At 38.2% G+C, this 21,202-nt stretch overlaps 1 protein-coding gene across 1 annotated transcript in view; it reads left to right on the top strand.

The window, feature by feature from the left end:
• The window catches only part of LOC140235252 (uncharacterized), a 101,070-nt gene that overhangs the window by 55,757 nt on the left and 24,111 nt on the right, over positions 1-21,202 (top strand). Inside the window, exon 3 of the mRNA XM_072315286.1 lies at positions 16,102-16,194. Within this exon, the coding sequence (XP_072171387.1) occupies positions 16,102-16,194 (93 nt within the window). The remainder of the gene's footprint in view (positions 1-16,101; positions 16,195-21,202) is intronic.

Here is a 21,202-nt window from a genome sequence, read left to right on the forward strand (position 1 = left end):
AGGCAATGATATGAAAGGCCGACACTACTTTTATCACAGTGAAAGGCGGAGAAGTTAAACCTCTAAAGTTCAGAACAAAGACACCCAAATTTATCATATTGTGATGACATTTTTATTCATGATGTTTATTGCACGGCATGGAATTCCCTTGAAAGTTCCCTTGAAAGTGCATGAAACGTTTGCGCGCACATATTTGTTTTATCCAGTCCGTTTTTGAGTGCTTAGCAGTTAGTGGGGCTATAAAGAGATGGTTCGAAATACTATTGAGCGATGTTCTCCTGTGGTTTCGGGTAATTAATTTTCATGACACAAATTCCCCCCAAGTTCATTCGTCATGCTATGACATTGTGCTGAGCAGGGATACTATACTTTTTTGTTTATGAAATTCTTTTGCTTTTTAAGACGAATAATAAATATAGTTCTCTAATTTTTCAAACAGGGATCATTCATCAACATCATTTTCAAAGTGCCTGATGTTTTACATGCATCAACATGGAATAGCTAACACAAAAAATAGAGCGATGGGACATTGTCATAAAAACCAAGGAGCGGGAACTGCTAACATATCTATGATTTTACTTAAATTTTACTCATATCAACATGTATTGTTAGACCGAATTTCGCTGGCGCCAAAAACCAACTAACTAACCAACCAACCAACCAACCAATCAATCAACCAACCAACAAACCAACCAACAAACAAACAAACAAACACACAAACAAACAAACAAACAAACAAACAAACAACACGCAGATCCCAAAGTAGAATAAAGCCAAAAATGATAGCAACAAGGAAGGAGAAAGCAAACCACAGCTTAAAGCTCGGGAGGTGTAATCATTCGCAATGATTGGTTAGCTTTAGTTCGGTGTTCAATTAACGTATCCCTCAATGCCTATCGCATTAAATTTTGTGAAGAAACTAACGGGAAATTGTAGGGTAATTCTATCATTGCTTCTTGTCTGCGGTTATGGTTGCAATCATATCACTATTCTGCCAAATAATGTCAATCTGTCATCGATAATGCCGTTAATTCCTTCTTGTATGTCCGATATTATCAAACCTTTACCTTTTTCTTCGTTGTTCGTTTTTTTTTTTGTTTTTTTTTTTTGTTATAAGAGACCATGGTGTCCAAATGCGATTTGATAGTTTCCGTTTGTCCAAAATGCCACCTTCCCCCCCCCCCCCCCGTCGTCTTTTGCGGACATGCCAGAACGTTGTGACGGGACATAAACCTGTCATTCGATTTGACATTACGCAGGTACGAGGGAAGTCACACCGCTGAGCTGAGGACTCAATTTAAATGAAACAAAAAAAAAAAAAATGCGCGTCCTTTGACAAATCTTCTCCATCATTATTTTCATTATTATTAATAATTTTCAATTTCAGAGAAGATTTTCGGTCTTCAAGGATAAGGACACGTTTTTGTTTCGTATCCCTTTCCGATCTCTGCCAAGAAATCCGTCGATTCCTAAGCGCGTCCAGCTTGAGATGATACCCTCTGCCTCCCCGCGAGGCGGGCGGAAACTCGGGGAGCACAATCACGCTGATGAAGACTTCCGACTAGGGTAGACACGGCTTGGAGCGAAGCCATGTTCCCCATCTTTTCCCGACATCATTTTTTACACTTCGGTCTTGTCTTCACTGCTGTGTTCTCTCGGTATGGCGTAGTGTGAAATGACGCTTTTCTGATGGTATCGTTACAGGGAGAATTCTGTAAGTTGTGAAACGTGCAGTGTGCTCTTCACCCAGTAGCGACCCATCAACGATAAAACGAACCATAACTCAAACAAGCAATCATGATTATCATAAGTACCCAGTAATGGTTAATCCAAAACATCAACAAGCAATCATGATTATCATAAGTACCCAGTAATGGTTAATCCAAAACATCAACGCCAGTGTATGCGAAAATTAGTCGTTTCATTTTGATGTGACGATAAACAAAATCGACTTCTACAGTATGCAAACGAGAGTGGAATGGAAAGCAGACAAAATGTGTATAGTGAACGACATGGGATGAGAACAGTACGACAAGGGGTCATCCCACGAGCTGGACACCTACGAATCATACAGCCCTAGAACGAGAGACCAAGCAAAAAAGGCCCACTAGAAAGAGACTAAGTAAAACAGACTCGGGAGCTCGAAACGAGGCAATTAAGGCCCACGACCTAGACGCTTCCCCCACTAAGCCCCCTGATGTAATGTCGAGCTTTCATAGTGTGTGCTCGTGGGCCTTGTTTATCTAGTGTGGAGCTCATGAGCCTTATTTGCCTAATGTCTGTAGATCGTGGACCGTATAGCTTCGGTGACTCTATGACTCGTGGGTGTCGAGCTCGTGACGTGCATCTGACGACACAATCGGCCATTTGAGCCACACGGTGGTCATCAACACACCTGTTTGTTGCCAAAAGCTGTCATTGTGACGTCAGCTGACTGGCAGAGCAGTTTCTTGTATATCACTAGTAATGCATTATACAATTGTACTCTTTGTTGTCGTCTATCGCCCTTGGTCATGTTGGTGGCGCCGTGTTTCTCTCCATCACGTGATGCGCTATTCATGCATATGCATTTCGTCATAATGGGAAATCACAACATGATCAGAGCATTTCACGGTCGTCGTCATCTGCGTATAAACATTCATCAATGCATGCAGTTTGCAAAATGTTGCCTCCAACGTTACACACTGGGGAATAGAAGAATTCGTGCCACCTACCTGTTGACCTCATGATTCGCTAAGGATGTCGGTAATTGTAACGAAAGATGGCAGCAAAATATTTCCTGTATGGCGAAACAACGTTTGGTCGCCTTTAATCCGCCGTGTATCCTGGCTGTCAGTGAGCGATGAAAACCTGTCCTGATGACGTAGAGGACATGTCAGTTTGAAGGGAATGTTAGTGGAAAGCGTCCGCTTGAGAACAGCGACGTTCCCATGCCTCATCCGTTGGCGTAGATAATGTCCCTATGTATTGACGGTCCCATGTTAGTTGTGTCAGTTGCCACACGTAATCTGAACTGATGATTCTGTACAGTAAACACAATACTGATTATAGCAGCATGATCCGTTTCTTTATATTGAATTCAATGTACATACAAGGTATACATAATTACATACATGGTATAGGTGCCTAATTATACAATCATTTGATTTTTGTGTTACTATGTGTATGTAATGTCTAGTGTTTATTGAAATGAACTAAATGAAATGGAATAATTTGAGGTGTGATGCCACCAGCATTTACTGTCCTGGTATCTCATGTTGTCATCTTTAAATTGTACTTAATTTCATTCTCAATTCAGTATTCTAGCTCATACTTGAATCTATTTATTGCTGCATGAACTGATGAATGCAATGTGATAGAACAGTATATACATACTTCATTGTTTTTGTTATTGTTGAGTTTGACTGACCTTTTTCATTCTAATCGTAGCGTGAAAACCACCCTTGTTAAAATGTTATTCACACTGTAGATGAAACCAATTAAAACACTTTGCTTTGCCACCGACGTAATTAGTTCAGCTGAGCTTAAAGTTTATCACAGTAACCCTGCATGGGTGAATTTACCATTAGCAACTTTGCTGTGCGCTACTGAGAGACGCGTCTATGCTATATAGTGCCAAAATGAATTTCATACACGATGCATGAACAAATAACCACACTCTCTTATGGTGACTTAGCAAAATATGATAGAAAATTGTGGTAATTTAGTCCGCTTATTGCCATTCCATCTCATATGGTTTAACCCATGTAAACAATTATATCTTTAATTTTCTTTATTCATGGAACAAGATAGAATCACACATGCACGGCGGTTAATATCAGCGATATCCACGAAAATGATTTCAGATCTTTTTTCCCCCTCACATTCCAATTTGGTCTCATTTTAGAAACATTATTACAAGTTGCTCTTATACATCACTTGACATCCTGTGGTAACAATAACTTTTCATGGAAATTGGATGTAGTACGTGCAGACGTACTACCCACGGTTTCTCCTGAAGTGAACCGTGCCATAATAGAACCTTACACAGTTAATGGTATTACGATATGATAAAATCTAAATAATAACTGTCTCTCTCACGATTCATACATGCACCTGAACATAATAGCTTTAATATTGTCCTCTATAACGCAAGTTTCCTATTCAATCAAGAACAATTTTAGTAATGCAGGGTTAGCTCATCTGTCCTTCTATTTGTTGGTGTGTTCTGTTTTCAAGATCGACGTTACAGGATCAGCTTTACACGATGGCTGTTTTCAGAGACTTTAGTGTCGTAGCAGCATCTGTTATTATGTGTGTATGCACTGTCCTACCTACACCAGGGAGTCCTCTCATCTCCCTACCTACACTGAGCTCCACGCTTGATTGGTGAATTGTTCCGCTGTGTGGTCTAACCGGAGCACAATTTAGTGCTGTACAATTTAGTGCTGTACATAATACGAATCACGGCACTTTAAATAGGTCACGTTCATAAACTACTCGATATGATAGTTCTTTGACATACATGTGTGTTAATAATGCGAATTACAGGCAATCATTCGCTTGTGACTAAGTTTCTTTCACCCCATCTCGTGGTTGTCTCTCACTCCATGTGATAACATCTCGACAAAATCGCTCGGCGTTCATTTCGTTCATCTGTTGAGAGCCAGGTGATGAAAGCTCTGTACCAGACTTTGTATTCTCTCTTTCTTGTTTTTTTTTTCTCGCAAAATGTGACAAATTTATCAACGTTTTGATGATACGAACCCACTGAAAAAAAAGAAGAAGAATTAATGTGAATATCGAGTGAAACCAGCTTATTGCTCTGTACGGCAACATTGCAGTGACCTTTTGCAGTTATAGCACAGGAAGAGGAAATGTTGAAGTATGCTCTCGTCGCGTCTTCCGATAACCTTCTCTATTTCAACATTTGCATCATCATAAACATTCTTTAGCACTTCACAAGAAGTGCATAATTCCTCTTCTTTCATCGCCTATGATGGTTTATCGTGACCAAACAAACCATAATTCCGCAGATCTGGTTTAAAAGTAGGTCAACTGATGCACGAGGCTCTCCAACGTCCAAATCAATGTTCAGGTGAAAAACCAAATCCAATGACGCACGCTTTCCAGAAAGTGTATTTCGTGGATAATTTCGCTCATCAAAGTTATCATGATGATGAATGAACAGTGCTGAAAGAAAAAAGAGAACGAGAAAACGGTTTTGGTAGACAGCTCTAGAGCTTTCAAATGATAGAAGTTGCCCGATATGTTACTGTATAAGTAGGACTATTTTATGAGCTCGTTAAGGATAAGAAGAATAAACGGGATGAGAATGTTCCTCGTATCTGAGTTGATGTAATCCTAGGCACCATATCATGAAAGTTGTCAGCCCTGACAACTTCGGTAAAATCCTGGGTTTGATTGGCTGAGAAGCTCTGGTCACTGACTGTTACCATGGTGACTGTCAGGAACTGACAACTTGTCAGGGCTGACAACTTTCATGAAACGGTGCCCTGACGGAAACAAAGTATGTGAACACAATAAGTCTTAAACGTGATACTTGATGCACTCAAACATATCTATGTTCATTGGAGAGGTTCTTGGGTAGAACCACATGCCTTAACGCATGTTCCAAATTTCACGTGAGGGGTTGATTTCCGACAGATACTGATTAAGTTAGACAACGTCCGATAGAGTAAGAACATCAGGGGGAGATACACGAAACAGAAACAGCGGGAAAGAAGATCGGGAGTTATGGAGAGAGAAAGGAGATAGATGGATAGACAGAGGAAGAAAAATAAATAGAGATGGACTGACAGATCGGCAGAGAATGGAAATTTACTAATGGATGAACAGATCGACAGATTGAGAAAAGGGACGCATTAGAAAAGCGATATAATAATAATAATAATAATAATATCAATTTATAAAGCGCAAAACCTATAGACATATATTCTTCTGCGCTGCAAAAGCTTCTGATGTGCTTGATAATAACGAACAGTTAAAAGAAGAGATGTGTTTTGAGTCGTGATTTAAAGACTGCTACTGTTGGGGATTTCCGGACTTCTAGTGGTAGATCATTCCAGAGTTTGGGAGCTGCACAGGCAAATGCTCTGTCTCCCAATGTTACTTTTGTTTTACATGTTGGAATCTGTAAAAGAAGAGTGTCCTTAGAACTGCGCAAATTATGAGTATGTCGATGAGATTTAAACACTAATAATTCGGATATGTAACTGGGGGCTTGACCGATAAGTGACTTATACACAATCAACAAAATCTTAAACAATATTCGTTTACGAATCGGAAGCCAGTGTAAATCTTTCAGAAGAGGAGTAATCCTTGAAAACCTAGGTTTGTTACAAATAAGCCTTGCACAGGAGTTTTGGACTCGCTGCAGGCGCCCAACTTGAGAATCAGGGAGTCCATATAATAACCCATTACAATAATCCAATTTACTAACAATACATGCTTGGACAATCATTTTCATACTGTTCTCATCAAAATATTTCCTGATACGTCTAAGGTTATATATCATATGGTATGATGATTTACACACATTTGTGATGTGTGCTTCCATGTTCAGATGCGTGTCAAAACACACTCCAAGATTCCTAACAGTGGAAGATGACTTTATGACAGAACTTCCAACCGATATCCCATCAAAAGAAAACGAATTCAAAAAGGGGGTAGATAGATGATTGGAACATGGACGGATAGGTAGACGTCTAGAGAGGGTTATGCCCATCTGGTAGACAGCCGCAGTAATCTGATAAGAGAATTGCTTCTTCCAGTGCTATGTAGGATACGTTACTTATAAGAAGGTGAAATATTGGAGTAATTATCACTACGTACATTTCCCTTACCTCTGGCCATTACGTCACTCATGGATAACCGATACTCTACGAGCTATATTTCTTTAGGTTTCCCTCCATAATGATTTATTGTACCATTGTTTCCAGTTAAAGAGGAGCTATAATTGTTCATATAAGTTTAAGAGGAACTGCATTGTCGATATGTTTTGGTAAATATTTATGTAATCTTGTTTCACTGTTATACTATATACAATTTCTGATTGTTATGGAAAATAAATCAAATCAAAGAGAGAATAGAGATATATATGGAAATAGATCGATATATAGATAAATGTATATTTATATGCATGTATGTATACAGAAGGAAGTAAAGAGATGGGAGATAGATAGACGGAAGAATAGATAGATAGGTATAAGATAATATATGATTATGAATATACAGAGAAAGAAAGAGCAAAAGAGGCAGAGGGGAGTGAATGGAGAAGAGGATGAGTGCGACATAAATGTGGTATAACGAAGACAAGGGAAATGGATGTTAGTATTAAATCGAATAAATGACCGTAAGAGATCGTACGGGTGCACAAATCAGTCCCTCAGTTTCCTGACGTGTGTTATTCTTCCTGCCGTTGTCAAAACCAACACATTCCAACTTACTCATGTTTAAAGCATCTCTTCCTTTCCAGGCCGTAGAGGGAGAGTAAGTGATCTATACAGGGTAAATGCATGTGTGGAACCTCTTATTCTGCAGAGATTTACAGTAATGATGCAGTGTGACATGACTAATATCACATTACCTTATATCTACTTGTTAACAGCAAAACTCTGGCATAAAGTTTACCCTTTCCTGGATTTGGTCAACATCTATGACTACTGCACCCCCATGTCTTTCTTTGAATGCTTCTACTGAATAGGATGATTAAGTATGTTTTCACTCTGCAAAGCAGCATGCAGATTGCAAGTAGAAGGAGAAGCTGAATCGCTTGTGCGTGTCTGTCAATGGTATATAAAAAAGTAGAGGATGAAGACAATATGTAAGCAATTTAGATGACGGCAGGGTACATTATCTGTTGGATGCATAAACCAATAAATTCACATGCTATTTTATTTCGAAATGAAGATAAGACATTTCAATTTGATTTTCAAAGGAGCAAGAGGTTGTGGAGAGCTATAAGCTGTCTAGTATGTTTTGCGTACAGTCAAGATTTTGAGTACCTAGTCGCTTTGCTGATTTCATTTCATCCAAACATTATGTTACTATGAAACACACCATATAACTTTTGTTCTATCCATGCAGAAATTAAATCAAATAAATGCATCTCCATGGCTACCTTACAACAACTTTCATGACAAAGTTCTCAGCCTCTGCTGCCAATTTACCGAAGAATGTTTCGAAACTTAGCAACTTGTGGGTCAGGAAATTTGGTCATTGTATATCAACCCGAATTCTTGGCAGTGTTTAGCAGCCCGCTGGCCTGTCAAAAACGATCTGACAAAAACTCATCGCGGGAAGAAAGGCCCGAACGCCCAACCCGCCTACAACTCGAAATAATAACGAGATATCATTATACAGATTCATATCGAACTGATCAAGCGTAATGGTCACCAGCACGCTCATGACCGGGAGCTAATTCTCTCCTATGGTGAGGAATTTCTCCATATGTTCTTTTAACCTTAATGTTTGACATGTTTAAGGGATGAGGTTGATGTCAGAAACCAAGCGAAATGAGTCAGGAAGAAAGATATTACCAACTTGCAGGCAAATGTGGCAAGAAGGGCTTACTGGTATGATAAAAGGAGAATTAGAGTAAACGACGGAAGACGGGGAGAGACGAACATAATAATAGTGAAAGATACAGAGCAAGAAATATTTTAGAAGATGAACACGTAGATAGAAAGATGAAAAGGTGGATAGACAGAAAGAGAGGGGATAGACATGTACATATACTGTGATAGATGAAAAGTGCTTGGAAAAATTAAAATCAGGCATAGATAGAGCGAAGGAGGAGACATGAATAAAATTATGTGCTTAAGACTTGTGAAAAAGAATAAATGGGAAGATGGCTGAAAGATAGGACGATAGATAGATAGATAGATAGATAGATAGATAGATAGATAGATAGATAGATAGATATGAAGTATACGAAGGCAGATATATCATGGATATTGATGGTTGAATTCGTGGATGAATGGAGTCACAGTGCGGAAGAATTAGAGTGAATAAGAGAAGAGAAATAGATAAGAGATAGAGATACCCCAGAAAGAATGAAATAGCAGAAAAAATATAGGGAGGCATAGAAAAAAAAAACTAACAGAGTCCGTATTATAGCAATTACTTCGGCGAATTAATGTTGATAAATGTGGCATGTAATCTGAATATACGTCGACAGGGTTCATTAAATGTTTAATAGCTCGGAAATCGTACCCTTCCCAGTCGTTTCCCTCGACGCTAAGACTCGTGCGTGACTAACATTCAATTTATCTTGGACTACGTGCTTAGTCTAACATTATGCCATAGGAAAAAAAAAAGATATGAAAGAAAAAATTCTTTGACATACTTGCACAGCAAACGAGTAAGATTGTATCAATCAATCTATCTATCTATCTATCTATCTATCTATCTATCTATCTATCTATCTATCTATCTATCTACTTAGCTATCTATCTATCTATCTATCTATCTATCTCTCTATCTCTCTATTTATCTATCTATCTATCTACTTATTTATCTATCTATCTACCTATCTATCTATCTATCTATCTATCTATCTATCTATCTATCTATCTATCTATTTATCAATCTATCTACCTACCTATCTATCTATCTACCAACCTACCTACCTATCTATCTATGTATTTATTTATTTATCTATCTATCTATCCATCTATCTATCTGTCTATCTATCTACCTACCTATCTATCTATCTATCTATCTATCTACCTACCTATCTATCTATCTATCTATCTACCTATCTATCTATCTATCTATCTATCTATCTATCTATCTATCTACCTATCTATCTACCTATCTATCTATCTGCCTGTCTGTCTTTCTATCTATCTATCTATCTATGTGTGTGCACGCGTGTGTGTGTTACCAAACTTTGCTGTACCATAAGTTCCATCTGTAAGAACTTTTATCTTTTTGTGCTCGCATTAAAAAAGAAGAAGAAATGATTAAAACAATAACAATAGAACCCCTTTGATATGATTTTGTTCTTCGGTGCGATTTTTTACATTTCGAGATGTACTTAGTCAGAGTTCGTGTGTATTAGATTAGAGTCTCCCAACTGTTAAAAATCATTGTGATTTCCCATCAAACACGGCAATCTTCCTTTTCAGTACTATGACTGGTTACAGTTTATCCTGATGCTTCTGTTTCCGAGGGGTGAATCAATACGGGATACGCTTTTACCGCTTACATGCCCGAGTCTAGGCGTCATCATTAAAGTCGACAACTCTTTCTGAAACTTTTCCAAGCACGCCTGATGTTCTCTTCTCCTTCCTTCATTGAAATCGTATCTTCTTTGGATAAATTCACCAAACAGCCGTGCAGACGAGAAACATTCGATCAACGTTGTTTTGTTTTGTTTTGTTTTGTTTTTGTTCTTGTTTTTTGTTTTTTGTTTTTTTTCATCAGCCAGATTGATGAGCTCATTTTTACATCGTGCATTTATAACCGCCTTGGTTCCACATTTTTAGCTCAGGAAGTACAGGGAAAGAAAATCTGGGAGGAGAGATCACATTCTTGCCTGCCGTGAAGATGTGACTTCTCTTCGTAAGAAGGTTGTAAGAACGAGAGCAGGGGGAAGCTTCCCCTGTCAGTGCTGTCGGTGAAAGGCGGGAGAAACAGCTTGCTTCCTCTCATTACGATGCAGAACGGAACGAGCGAGATGGACTGAGAGGCAGAATGTATGGTATCCTTAAAGGAATCAGGACTTTGACAACTACAAGTCTTTCGCCATGTGTTTGCAAGTTGTAAATAGAGGACGCTTTGAGAATAATATTCACTTTTCAGTTTATCGTGTGTTTTTTTAACAAAAGTAACGAGATGAATGAAACGTACTGAAGGGAAATTTGAGCTGATGATGTATTGTCACGAATTATTCATTATTGTTAAGAATTCACAAATTCAAACCCTACCTGTGCCTACGCTTTAACAAATCACCATGCGTGCCGTCCCGGGGGATTCAAGGAAATGAACGTCCTGTATTTTTGGAGATATAACATGCAAGTATGATGATTTTTGTCCAGCAATACCGTCTTTTCTATTTCATTATTATCATTATTTATGATAACGTTATGCCAAAAAGGGCAAGATTTAGGAAATTTTCGAGGTCAAACGTACGCTCGTAACTTCCCAGCTATTTGTTACTCCTTACTAAAAATTGCAGGTCCCTGGTAGACCCTCCCTCAGGTAGCAGCAATTACGTGACATGGACCTAAGGCATGGCATTTTATGGCCATTGTCCAGTCCTTCGTCAGTTCACTCCGAGTGATGTTCGTTATTCCGAAGGTTCGTTATTTCGAAGGTTCTTCATTCCGAAAGTGAACAGGAGGTGCGTACTAACGAATCTTCGGAATAACGAACCTTATGGATTAACGAACATTCGGAATAAGGAACCTCATTTCATTTTCGAATTAACGAACCTTCGGAATAACGAACCTTCGAAATAAAGAACTGTAACCGTTCAATACTGCATTATGGGTGTAAGCAGTCTCTTAGCGGCCGTGTTGTAAGCTGATTGTGGAAGGGTTGTAATGGAGTTATAGAAGAGTTGCAGGATATTTGAAAAGAAAATCTCGAAACTAAAGATGGTTGATGGTGATGAAGATGTTTGTGAAGCAAGGAGCCGTAAGATGGCTGAAGTTGAGAAGCGTGTTTTTTTTATTGTATTCCTGATCTTAAATGACAATTCAGGAAAGCAGCCCTTCCAGAAAATAAAGAGACGAGGAAGATCATTATCTCTTGAAGTGATCAAAATCGTCTGGAAGGCACACGATGGGGAAAGACTGCCTATCAACACTAGGTTATTGGAAGGGGAAATTTGGCAAAATTGAATCACATCATCCCACTTCTTCCCTTGCACAATTATCGCCTGGTGTCTCGAAGAGCTCTTCATTTACAGTCGGTTGAAAGTTTGCTTATTATACAAGTGCAATGCAAGTGTTTGAGCCGGGTTCGATGTAATTTCCACCATTTATTTCACTTCAAAATCTGATTACTACTCATGCCGTCAAATGAAACGCGTATCATCGACTCCCACTAACAATGCTAGGATCGAAGTAAAAAGTCGTAATGTATTCGTTATTAAAGGCATAATTTACCATTTGCAGATGAAACGGAAACCTAACTTTAGTGCTTCAAAAGAGTTCTAAAATGTTCGTGAGGGATAGAAAAAACCAATATAAGAATTTGAATCAGTATGATTAATGTTAAGTGTTGTTAGATGTACAAAAATTTTGTATATTCAACAAAGTAAACAACAGTATAATAAAACTGTCTCTAGACTAAACTGTCTACAGTTATGGTTTATTGCAAAAAATAGTGATATCTCCTAATATTTTAGGCTTTATTGCAAAATTTTTACATGGTAGGATGTTTTGTGATACAACTGACCTACGTATATGCATCAAATATGATATCTCGATCATTATTTAAATCACTGCTCCCGATGGTAAACAGTACCTTTAACCTATTTCCAATGAAAAAGAAAAATACACCTGTCCTCTCCCTCGAATAAAACATTATATTACGCGTTTGAGACAGAGGATAATAACTATATGAACTTCCTTAGAGTTAGGAAAGATGATGTTCGATGTTGTTGCCACTCTTCTATTTCATTATCTGACAGGGATAAATAAAAGTCATAGGACTGTAAGTCTGCTTATCTGGTTGTTGTTGTTGTTGTTGTTTTTTTTTGTTTTTTTTTCGTCCACGAACGGTCCGACCCAGCGAAGTTCAGCTCACAGTAATGTACACATACCGTCTGTCCTTGCACGAAGCTTGTCCTGCCTTTTTTTTCCCTTTTTTTCTTCTTCTTCGCTTGGATTACGTTCTCTAGACATCGTGAGAAATATGGCTAACATGTGTGTCGCTATTTTTAATGTGTGCAATGTGACTTGCGGTTTTGAGATGAATTAGAGCCAACTAATGGCAATGACTGATGAACTTTGACCCTCGACCCTGCCGTAACCATGATCGGACGCCGTAAATCGAATCATTCTTTTTGTTTGATGATAAATTCTGATTGTTTCGGGATGTTCTGCCGAAATTCTGTGAATGCGTGACGGATACACACTCCTAAGTCAACTTGGGAAACACACATTACCATAGTTACCAATCTGAAAGTATGTTCTTGAAGTTTTGTGAACGTACGAAAAAATAACAGGCAAACTTCAAGGAGGATCAGGATTTGATAATTATTACCTGATCGTGATATGTCATTTATGTATTCATCTTTTTCGTTTATGGAACCAACTGGATTGAAGTAATAAGCAGATAAATCACGAAAGAAGGTCTTTCAAGCCTATATTATTCAAGCACGGGCAAAAACGCAAATTCGTGTGTCCGACTTTACGTGACATAACGCCAAATTTGAAAAAGAAAAACTTCACTCTAGCTGCGTGTTCGAGTACAAGATATCTGGGACCGTAATGATTACAGATCCCTTCCAAATCACCATAACCTCACTTCAGTTTTCTGAGGAACGTTTCTTTTCTTTGTCCATGATATCTGTGCCCAAATAATCAAATGCTATCTTAGTCAATGAAATAAGACTTCTGATGTTCGTTATTTTGAAGCTTCCGTTAACCCGAAAATGAAATAAGGTTCGTTTTTCCGAAGGTTAGTTATTCCGAAACACACACATTTCCTGCACCTTGATGTTCGTTTAATCCAAAAATGAAAAACGATTTCGTTAATCTGAAATTCAAAAGAAGATGGGTGCAAACGAATCTTTGGAATAACGGACCCTTTTTCATTTTCGGATTTTCGGATTGAACTTTCGGAAAAACGAACCTTCGGAATAATAAACTTTATTTTCGGATTGGGAATGAACCTTCGGATAAACGAACCCTCCGAATAATGAACTTTATTTCCTTTCAGAGTAACGAACCTTCCAAATAACGAACTGCAATTGACACATTCGGCTACGGTATTATCCTTTATTGACTGGCAAGGCGTGAGCTTGAAATGTGCTGAGTTAAATTAACTATCTCAGTCTCGTCGACAACATGGTTACATAGAATGTCATGAGGATTTCAAAACGGTGCTTGTGAGAGGGTTGATATTGTGAGGTTACATGATACACTTTATTCTTGCCCTTTCTATTTCTGCCACCCTGCTGCTGTCGTGAAGGGAATAATTGTCAAACTGGATACCTCTCTCTAACCGTGATAACAACCTCTGAATCCTGCTGTACTGATCACCAAGCAGGGGGGGGGGGGTATAACCTTTATTCTTCTAAAATCATCATTCGTGACGGGACCTCATCAAATTCGTGCTGTTGAATTCATCTTGAGAAGCACACATGTGAGGTAGTCTGGCTCGTTGAATATATCAGATGTGGCAGTGAATTCACGAGGGAGTGACCCTGTTGTAATAGAAGGGTCGAGTGGCTGAGGGTAGTGGTTAGGGTTCGGTTACCAGACTCATAACTTGGATTATAGATCTTCCCAAAAGGTTGGTTCGTGTTCTAGACCCCGTCACTACCAATCTATTTCACATTTCCTTCGGCGCTTTTCATTCCAGGTAGACATATCTCCAAGGTGATGTTGGTTATTGTTTTCCTTATCGTTTCTCCTCTTCTCGATTTCTACACTTTTTGATGGCTCGCTGGAGTCCCAGAGGTCATTGCCCCGAGATAATGAAAGCACGTGTGATTCAAGTCTCGTGAACAAACCATTAACTTTACAGTTTGTTTGTTTTGCAATTCTTAGGCAAACTACAAATTGAGCTGACAGTTTAACCGTTGTAAACCATCCCAGGTGGGAATGCAATTACACAAAATATAATGATTCTTGGAATTAAGTTTTGTTTGCTTATTTTTTGTGTGTATTTATCTATCTTTTTCTTTCTCTAGCTGCAGTCCATGTTTGTTCTATCGAATGGTATTCTCATATTTATATGCTCTAGATATTATTTTCATCATATCCAAAACTCTATTAACTGTTCACATCGTCTTTAATTCTTTGATAAGTAGCAAATATATTTTGGTAACACAGCAGATTGAGAGCAGTTTATGTTGAAAGGTTCCATCTGTGGAGATGAAAGCAGGATTTAAATAATGTTCTGGAGTTGTCATCACCTCAATGGCGTATTTTGCTGCGGTTAGAGACGGTCACCGCAAAGCGAGAAACATGAGTCCATGAGTAGGCGGTGGCAACATGGTACCATCCGTGACAGGTCGGTGAAGGGCGCCACGCACGATGCCGAGACGAATTCGCGGATGCGCGCCGTGACTCAATTGCGCTTATCGCGTCTCGGGATCTCCGATTGGACACCCACACCTTGAGAGTTTGCACAGTTTCTTCCCCTTTAACCAAAACTGACAAGCTCCTTTTGGTAAGACCGTCCTGTTTCGGCACAGTTTGCAGACACTTATTATTAAGCTGTCGGAATCATTCCGGGGGTGAAGATCTGCTCTGAAAAGATCCAAAATGTTTCTGCGTAGATGGTATTCGATGGACGTTTTCCAGGGTTCTTGATGTGTTGATAATCAGCATACGCTGTTCCAGCGGCAACCCCTGCAGTGCATTCATTACATGTTTGTATTCTTACATCCATGTAACTAAAATACTTTCAACAGAAATGTGGGAAAATGACACGTGATCTCAGAAACAGAAATCGAAATAACTCTTAGGAAAGTATGTCGATCAACCAGTATACGTTTGATCGGAAAAATGTCATAATTTGTGTAAGCACAGACGCGCCATTTATTTACCACTCATTCTGATGCTCCTTCCTATCGAAGTAAGCCTATGAGTATAGGGTAACAAATGTCACCCTGCCCCACCCCCCACTTCCAAACGACTTCTTTTTTAATATTACACTATGACATGTGAATAAAACTTCTATTGATAATTATGTACATGGATATGTCGTTTAATCTGACTGATCTTTTTTTCCCGAAAGAATCATTATTCAATAGTCGTTTTGTTGTTTACTTGCTGTTTTTTTTTTTAAATGCCTTCCGATTTATTACTTTTTGATGACTTCATACAATATGACTGTTATGTATATTTCGTAGTTTCTGTTACTCTTACACCAAATTCTGACAAGAATACATATTTTTATCTTTATCAACAGCACTTTGTAAGCGGCCGTGCAAACACGGAAAGTGCATCGCCCCCAACACTTGTCAGTGCACCAAAGGGTATCGAGGAAGCTATTGTGATAAAGGTAAGTTATTTGTTTTATATATCTATTCATTCGTTTGTTAATCTCTAACACTCAAAATAAAACACTTAACTACTGTTGATTAGTGCACTATGTAACTGTAGTACTGACACAATCATGCAAAATCACCATTTTAACCATGATCAAAGCACATTTTGTTCCGATGCTCTCGTGAGTTTAATTCATCTAGTATGTTTCAAGTGATATGATTCCGAGCGAGGGCGCTCCATTGTCCAAAATATCAATCCGTTATTGACAGACTTCAGCACATATGTTTGACAGGATTTGTTCTTATTGATGTTGCTGCTGTCGTTTGTTTGTTTTTAAACACAAAAAAAAATCCTGGCAAACTCAGGTCTAAGAATAGAGTTACCGAACTTAATGATGATTATGTCACAATCTTGTTCGAGCATGATTAGCAACCGTTGTGTTTACAGATTCGGGCTACTTGAAGTTGTTTAGAACCAATCCCCATGGCAATGAATGGCTATGACGTCCTCGGTACTACCCATATATCCCGTATATAACATTTTACAGTTTCGTAACATTTATGATAATGATGATCATGGTGATTTGCACCTTTAGCAATATATCAGTTCAGCATTGTAGTATAGCAGGACTAGTTAAAGTAATCATCTTAATTTTTAGCATTTCCAATACTATAATTTTCAACATCCGTTAACTAATCAGAACTACTGTTTTCATCCTTATTATTGTTATCATCATTATCAGATCACCATTTTCATTACGTTTACCATCATTGATTTTAGAAATAGTGTAATCTTTATTGTGGGAATCATGCATCCCAGTGTTTGTGAAGTTGCCTGTTCTGCTTAAAATCCATTTTTATTCCTGCAAACTCGGACTGCAAGCCCCGTTTTCTTAGCTCTGTCATCACCGAAAATCAGATATTCGGATAGTCTTGAGTCAATGTTTATAAATGCCCCATTGTTTGTCAGTCATCATGACCATACTTAACTGCTAAAAGTGAGTACTACAAATCCAGGGGGATGATAAAGTGCCAAGTTTAGGATCCTTCGGCGTTTCTGCGAGCTGTCATAAATCGTGAGTCCGGGTACAAAAACACAGCCATTTTAAACAATTTCCCCTTTCTTTTCTTCAAAATGGGCATTAGAGATTTGTGAAGGGGTGGTGTGCGGTGGGCATGACCTGGCTCACTTCTGATTCTACAAGCTGAGACAGATAATTGCATTCCCAGAATACTTTGCGTCTCTCTCAAGTGCATTTTATATATCAGGGATTCAGAGATTTAGTTTATCATTGCCTCTCAACTTTCCTTTACTTATGAAACCCTATCGATATAAATCTTCCTTTTTTCTATAACATAAGCCATTCTTTTTTTTTTTCATACACAAACAATCCTATATCTGTGCAAATCTGTATGTACCCTGACTGACCCGTTGGCTGTATCATATTGGCTTTGCTCACTTGCCTTACTATCATGTCTATGCCTGCTACTGTTTTCACGGGTGCTGTTCGTTATTCCGAAGGTTCGCTATTCCGAAGGTTTGTTATTCCGAAGGTTCGTTGATCCGAAACACGCAAATTCCCTATACCTAGAGGTTCGTTAATCCGAAAATGAAAAAGGGTTCGTTAATCCGAACATTTGTGGCGTTATTCCGAAGGTTCGTAATTCCGAAGATTCGTTAATCCGAAAATGAAATTCGGAACAATGAACCTTCGGAATAACGAATCTTCGGAGTAAAGAGCCTTCGGAATAACGAACCTTCGGAATAACGAGCTGTAACCTTTTTCACATGGGACAATGACGCCTAGCCATAGTCTTTTTGTATTTCTTTCTTATTTTATATTAATAATTGAAATGTTAAGGTATCATTTGTGTTATTCTTATTTCCATCAGTACGGAGTATTGGCTTCATTGTTCTTATCATTTTGTATGACACTTTATATCCAACATTTTCGTATACTTACAATTTTTCTGTAAACTTATCCTATATTTTGTATTATGATGAAATCTATGTACTCAATTTCTACATTCATTAATACATTCATATGTTTCTGTTGGAAAATAATGGAAACAATGAATAAATGAATATTTTTCTTCTGTCAATTGTCATCGTGGTTATGAACTAAAAACTTTATATCTCACAGAGTGAGTCTATTTAACTGTGTGAGGAGATTTTTCAGTCAAAGAAACGACAGCTGAAACATGACTACACTAACTACTGCCTATGCTTCAGTTGCACTGCTATAATGGAATTCCATCGTTTTTATGAGATTTCTTTTTATATTCATAAAACGAACAAAGAAAGTTAACATTAGCCTTGTTGTTATTTATGGTTTGAGCATGCCATTGTGGAACAAAACTTTCTGACACACGATCATTTACAATAGCCACCTGAGCAAAGTTATCGGTTATACATGTATAGATGAAAATTACTTTATTCTACTGCAGTATGTCTCTGCCACGCGCCCGGCCAGGACAGCTGTTTGAACGTAGGTGGGGTGCTGCTCTTCTACCGCACGAATCAAAGATATTATAATTGTGCCATAAATGAAACCGACCCCCTTTTTTGGGCCCAGTTACTTTGTTGTCCTTTCAGGCACTTTAGATAATATTGTTGCTGTTGTTGCTGATGGCGTGAGCAGGAACACGCCTAAAAAGCTCAGGAAAATGCAGTTTTGTATTACAACTTGATTTTATTAATTATTGATAATTGAGCGTATTAATATAATCCCCATTATTTACTGTTATTACTATTTTAAGTACATTATCATCAGAACGATTATTGTTATCATTGATCTTTTTATCATTATAATCATTGCCACCTTTATACTACTGCTACGAATGGATATAGGTCCGATGAAACGGTTTGGTTTATTTCATAGCCGTGGTCCCATCGAAAAACCAGGCTTCTTCCTTTCAGAAATCATCGCATAAACAGGAATAATTCATGCATTGGATAGTCACTCAAACAAACACGTACGCCTGACACTTATAGCCTTAAATATTCGTAGGTGGCAAGTCTTGACACCAGCCATTTGATACCTGAGATAATAGATACAATTCTTTATTAATGCACCTGGATTGGCCATGGATTTGGATCGTAATCTTCCGAAGTTCATGCGATGATGGTGGAGCGAAACTCGTCCATATGGAACTCTGCGTGATGGAATGTTCTCTTCTTAAGAAGCTGTCATTCATAACTCCGTCTTAAACTTGGGTTCTTTTCTAAAAACTTGTGTAGGTGGTTGCCAAACAGCAACCGAGTGTTTCTGTGATTGATTGTCGCTTTATTTTTGCGTCTTAACGCGTCATGTGAATCACAAGAAAAAACATAGGAACCTATCTGGCCTTCTGCCTTGTCACGCATCACTTTAGCATTACGTGGAATCTATTGAATCCTTCAATGCATTAAATTGTTTCCAGTCAACAATGGATCTTAGTTCACCTCTTGAATGTGTCTATATCCTGTTTTCTACATCGACTCACGGTTGTTTCAAACATAACAACAACGTTTGATTCAATACGTTCTACAGAGAGATGAAAACTATGTATTTTTACATCCACAAAAACTGAGCTACTCATTTAAAGAAGTACAACTTTCGAAATGCTTTTAAAGGCGTGTGAAAGGTTAGCATTGAAACGACAAATCAAGATACTGATAAAACATTAAAACCTATGTCTATCTGAAGAACTCTCCTACATTATGACGCAGACAGCGGCAGCTGCAACTGACGGTCAAAAACGAGAAGTCGTAATTATCAATATTATGATTAACTACAGTAACAACAGTTGAGTACTTCTATTATATTTTTCTTCCAGGGTCTCACTATAATTTTCTACCACATTATGCTTGAGGATCTCCGAGTCTCCATAACTCTCCATAAGAGTTGTTTTCTACTCTTTGAGATTTGTATTTCCGATTGTTTTTTTCTTTGGGTTGGGGTGGGAATGGGGGCTCTAAACTCTCAAGATCATAGCTTGGGTGGGTCCTGTGTTCGCCAAGGATTTAGTTTTCTCGCCGTCTCTTTGATATAATTCCTAGCCATAAACCTGATCTTAATTTTCATGGTCTTTCCGGTTTGGAGAGTTCACGTTTGGCATGCCTCGAGAGACGGAATTCCGATGCCATGCTCTGACGCCTCATGGCTGGCATGATCAACTTTTAAAATAGACGTTATAAGACAGGGGGCTCGTAGCATCGCCCGCCTATTCCGTGTCTGTTTTTTTTTTCTTCATTTTTTAAAAAACCAAATCCTGAAAAATAAAGACCAGCTAGACAGAAATTTTGCAATGTCATGATAGACCTAATAATAACTTGTGAAGTGAAAAAAAGGAGATATCTCCTGAACTGTCACAAGCGACAAATTAAACTCTCAAGGGGAAAAAAAAAAAACAAGGCGATCCTTCTTCTTATCAGATAAAACGTCAAAAACCTCCTGTCGTGAAAATGTTCATGCTTACATCGTTGGTACATAGAGAACACATCAATATAATAAATGCATATCATGATACTTTCACGTGACGTATTGAAATACGGTATTATGTAAGCTTTACCCTGGAATCTCGAGGTAGTAAGTAGCTCCAACTCTTCAATATCGTTCGAACTCTCACTTCTCTCTTGTCGGTGAATCTACCTTGTTCAAGGCAACTCATTCAAAAAGATTCAAGTCCATCTAGACTTTTTGTTTGTATTGGTCATAATGTGATTCATGGCCTTTCACAAGGTGAAGATTATTTCAGTGGGAAAGGTTCGTGAGAACTTTATCTATGATTGATGGGGCATTGACATTACTTCTATTCAGCCTTACGCATTACTGAATTTTGGCAAAAGTCAGTGATTTGCCTCACATGAAATTAAAATGCTGTGAGACCTATTTACATGTAGGCCTATAGCATACTTTTGTGGGATTGTCATATCAGCTAATATCGAATTGTTCTCTTTAAAAAAATTCCTTGTGATGCGTGTATAAGTGGTAGGCCAAATAGATGGCTGCTCAACGACAAATGTATAGTTTAAATGTT

The sequence above is a fragment of the Diadema setosum genome, chromosome 11 (genome assembly GCF_964275005.1).
Source record: "Diadema setosum chromosome 11, eeDiaSeto1, whole genome shotgun sequence".
NCBI lineage: Eukaryota > Metazoa > Echinodermata > Echinoidea > Diadematoida > Diadematidae > Diadema > Diadema setosum.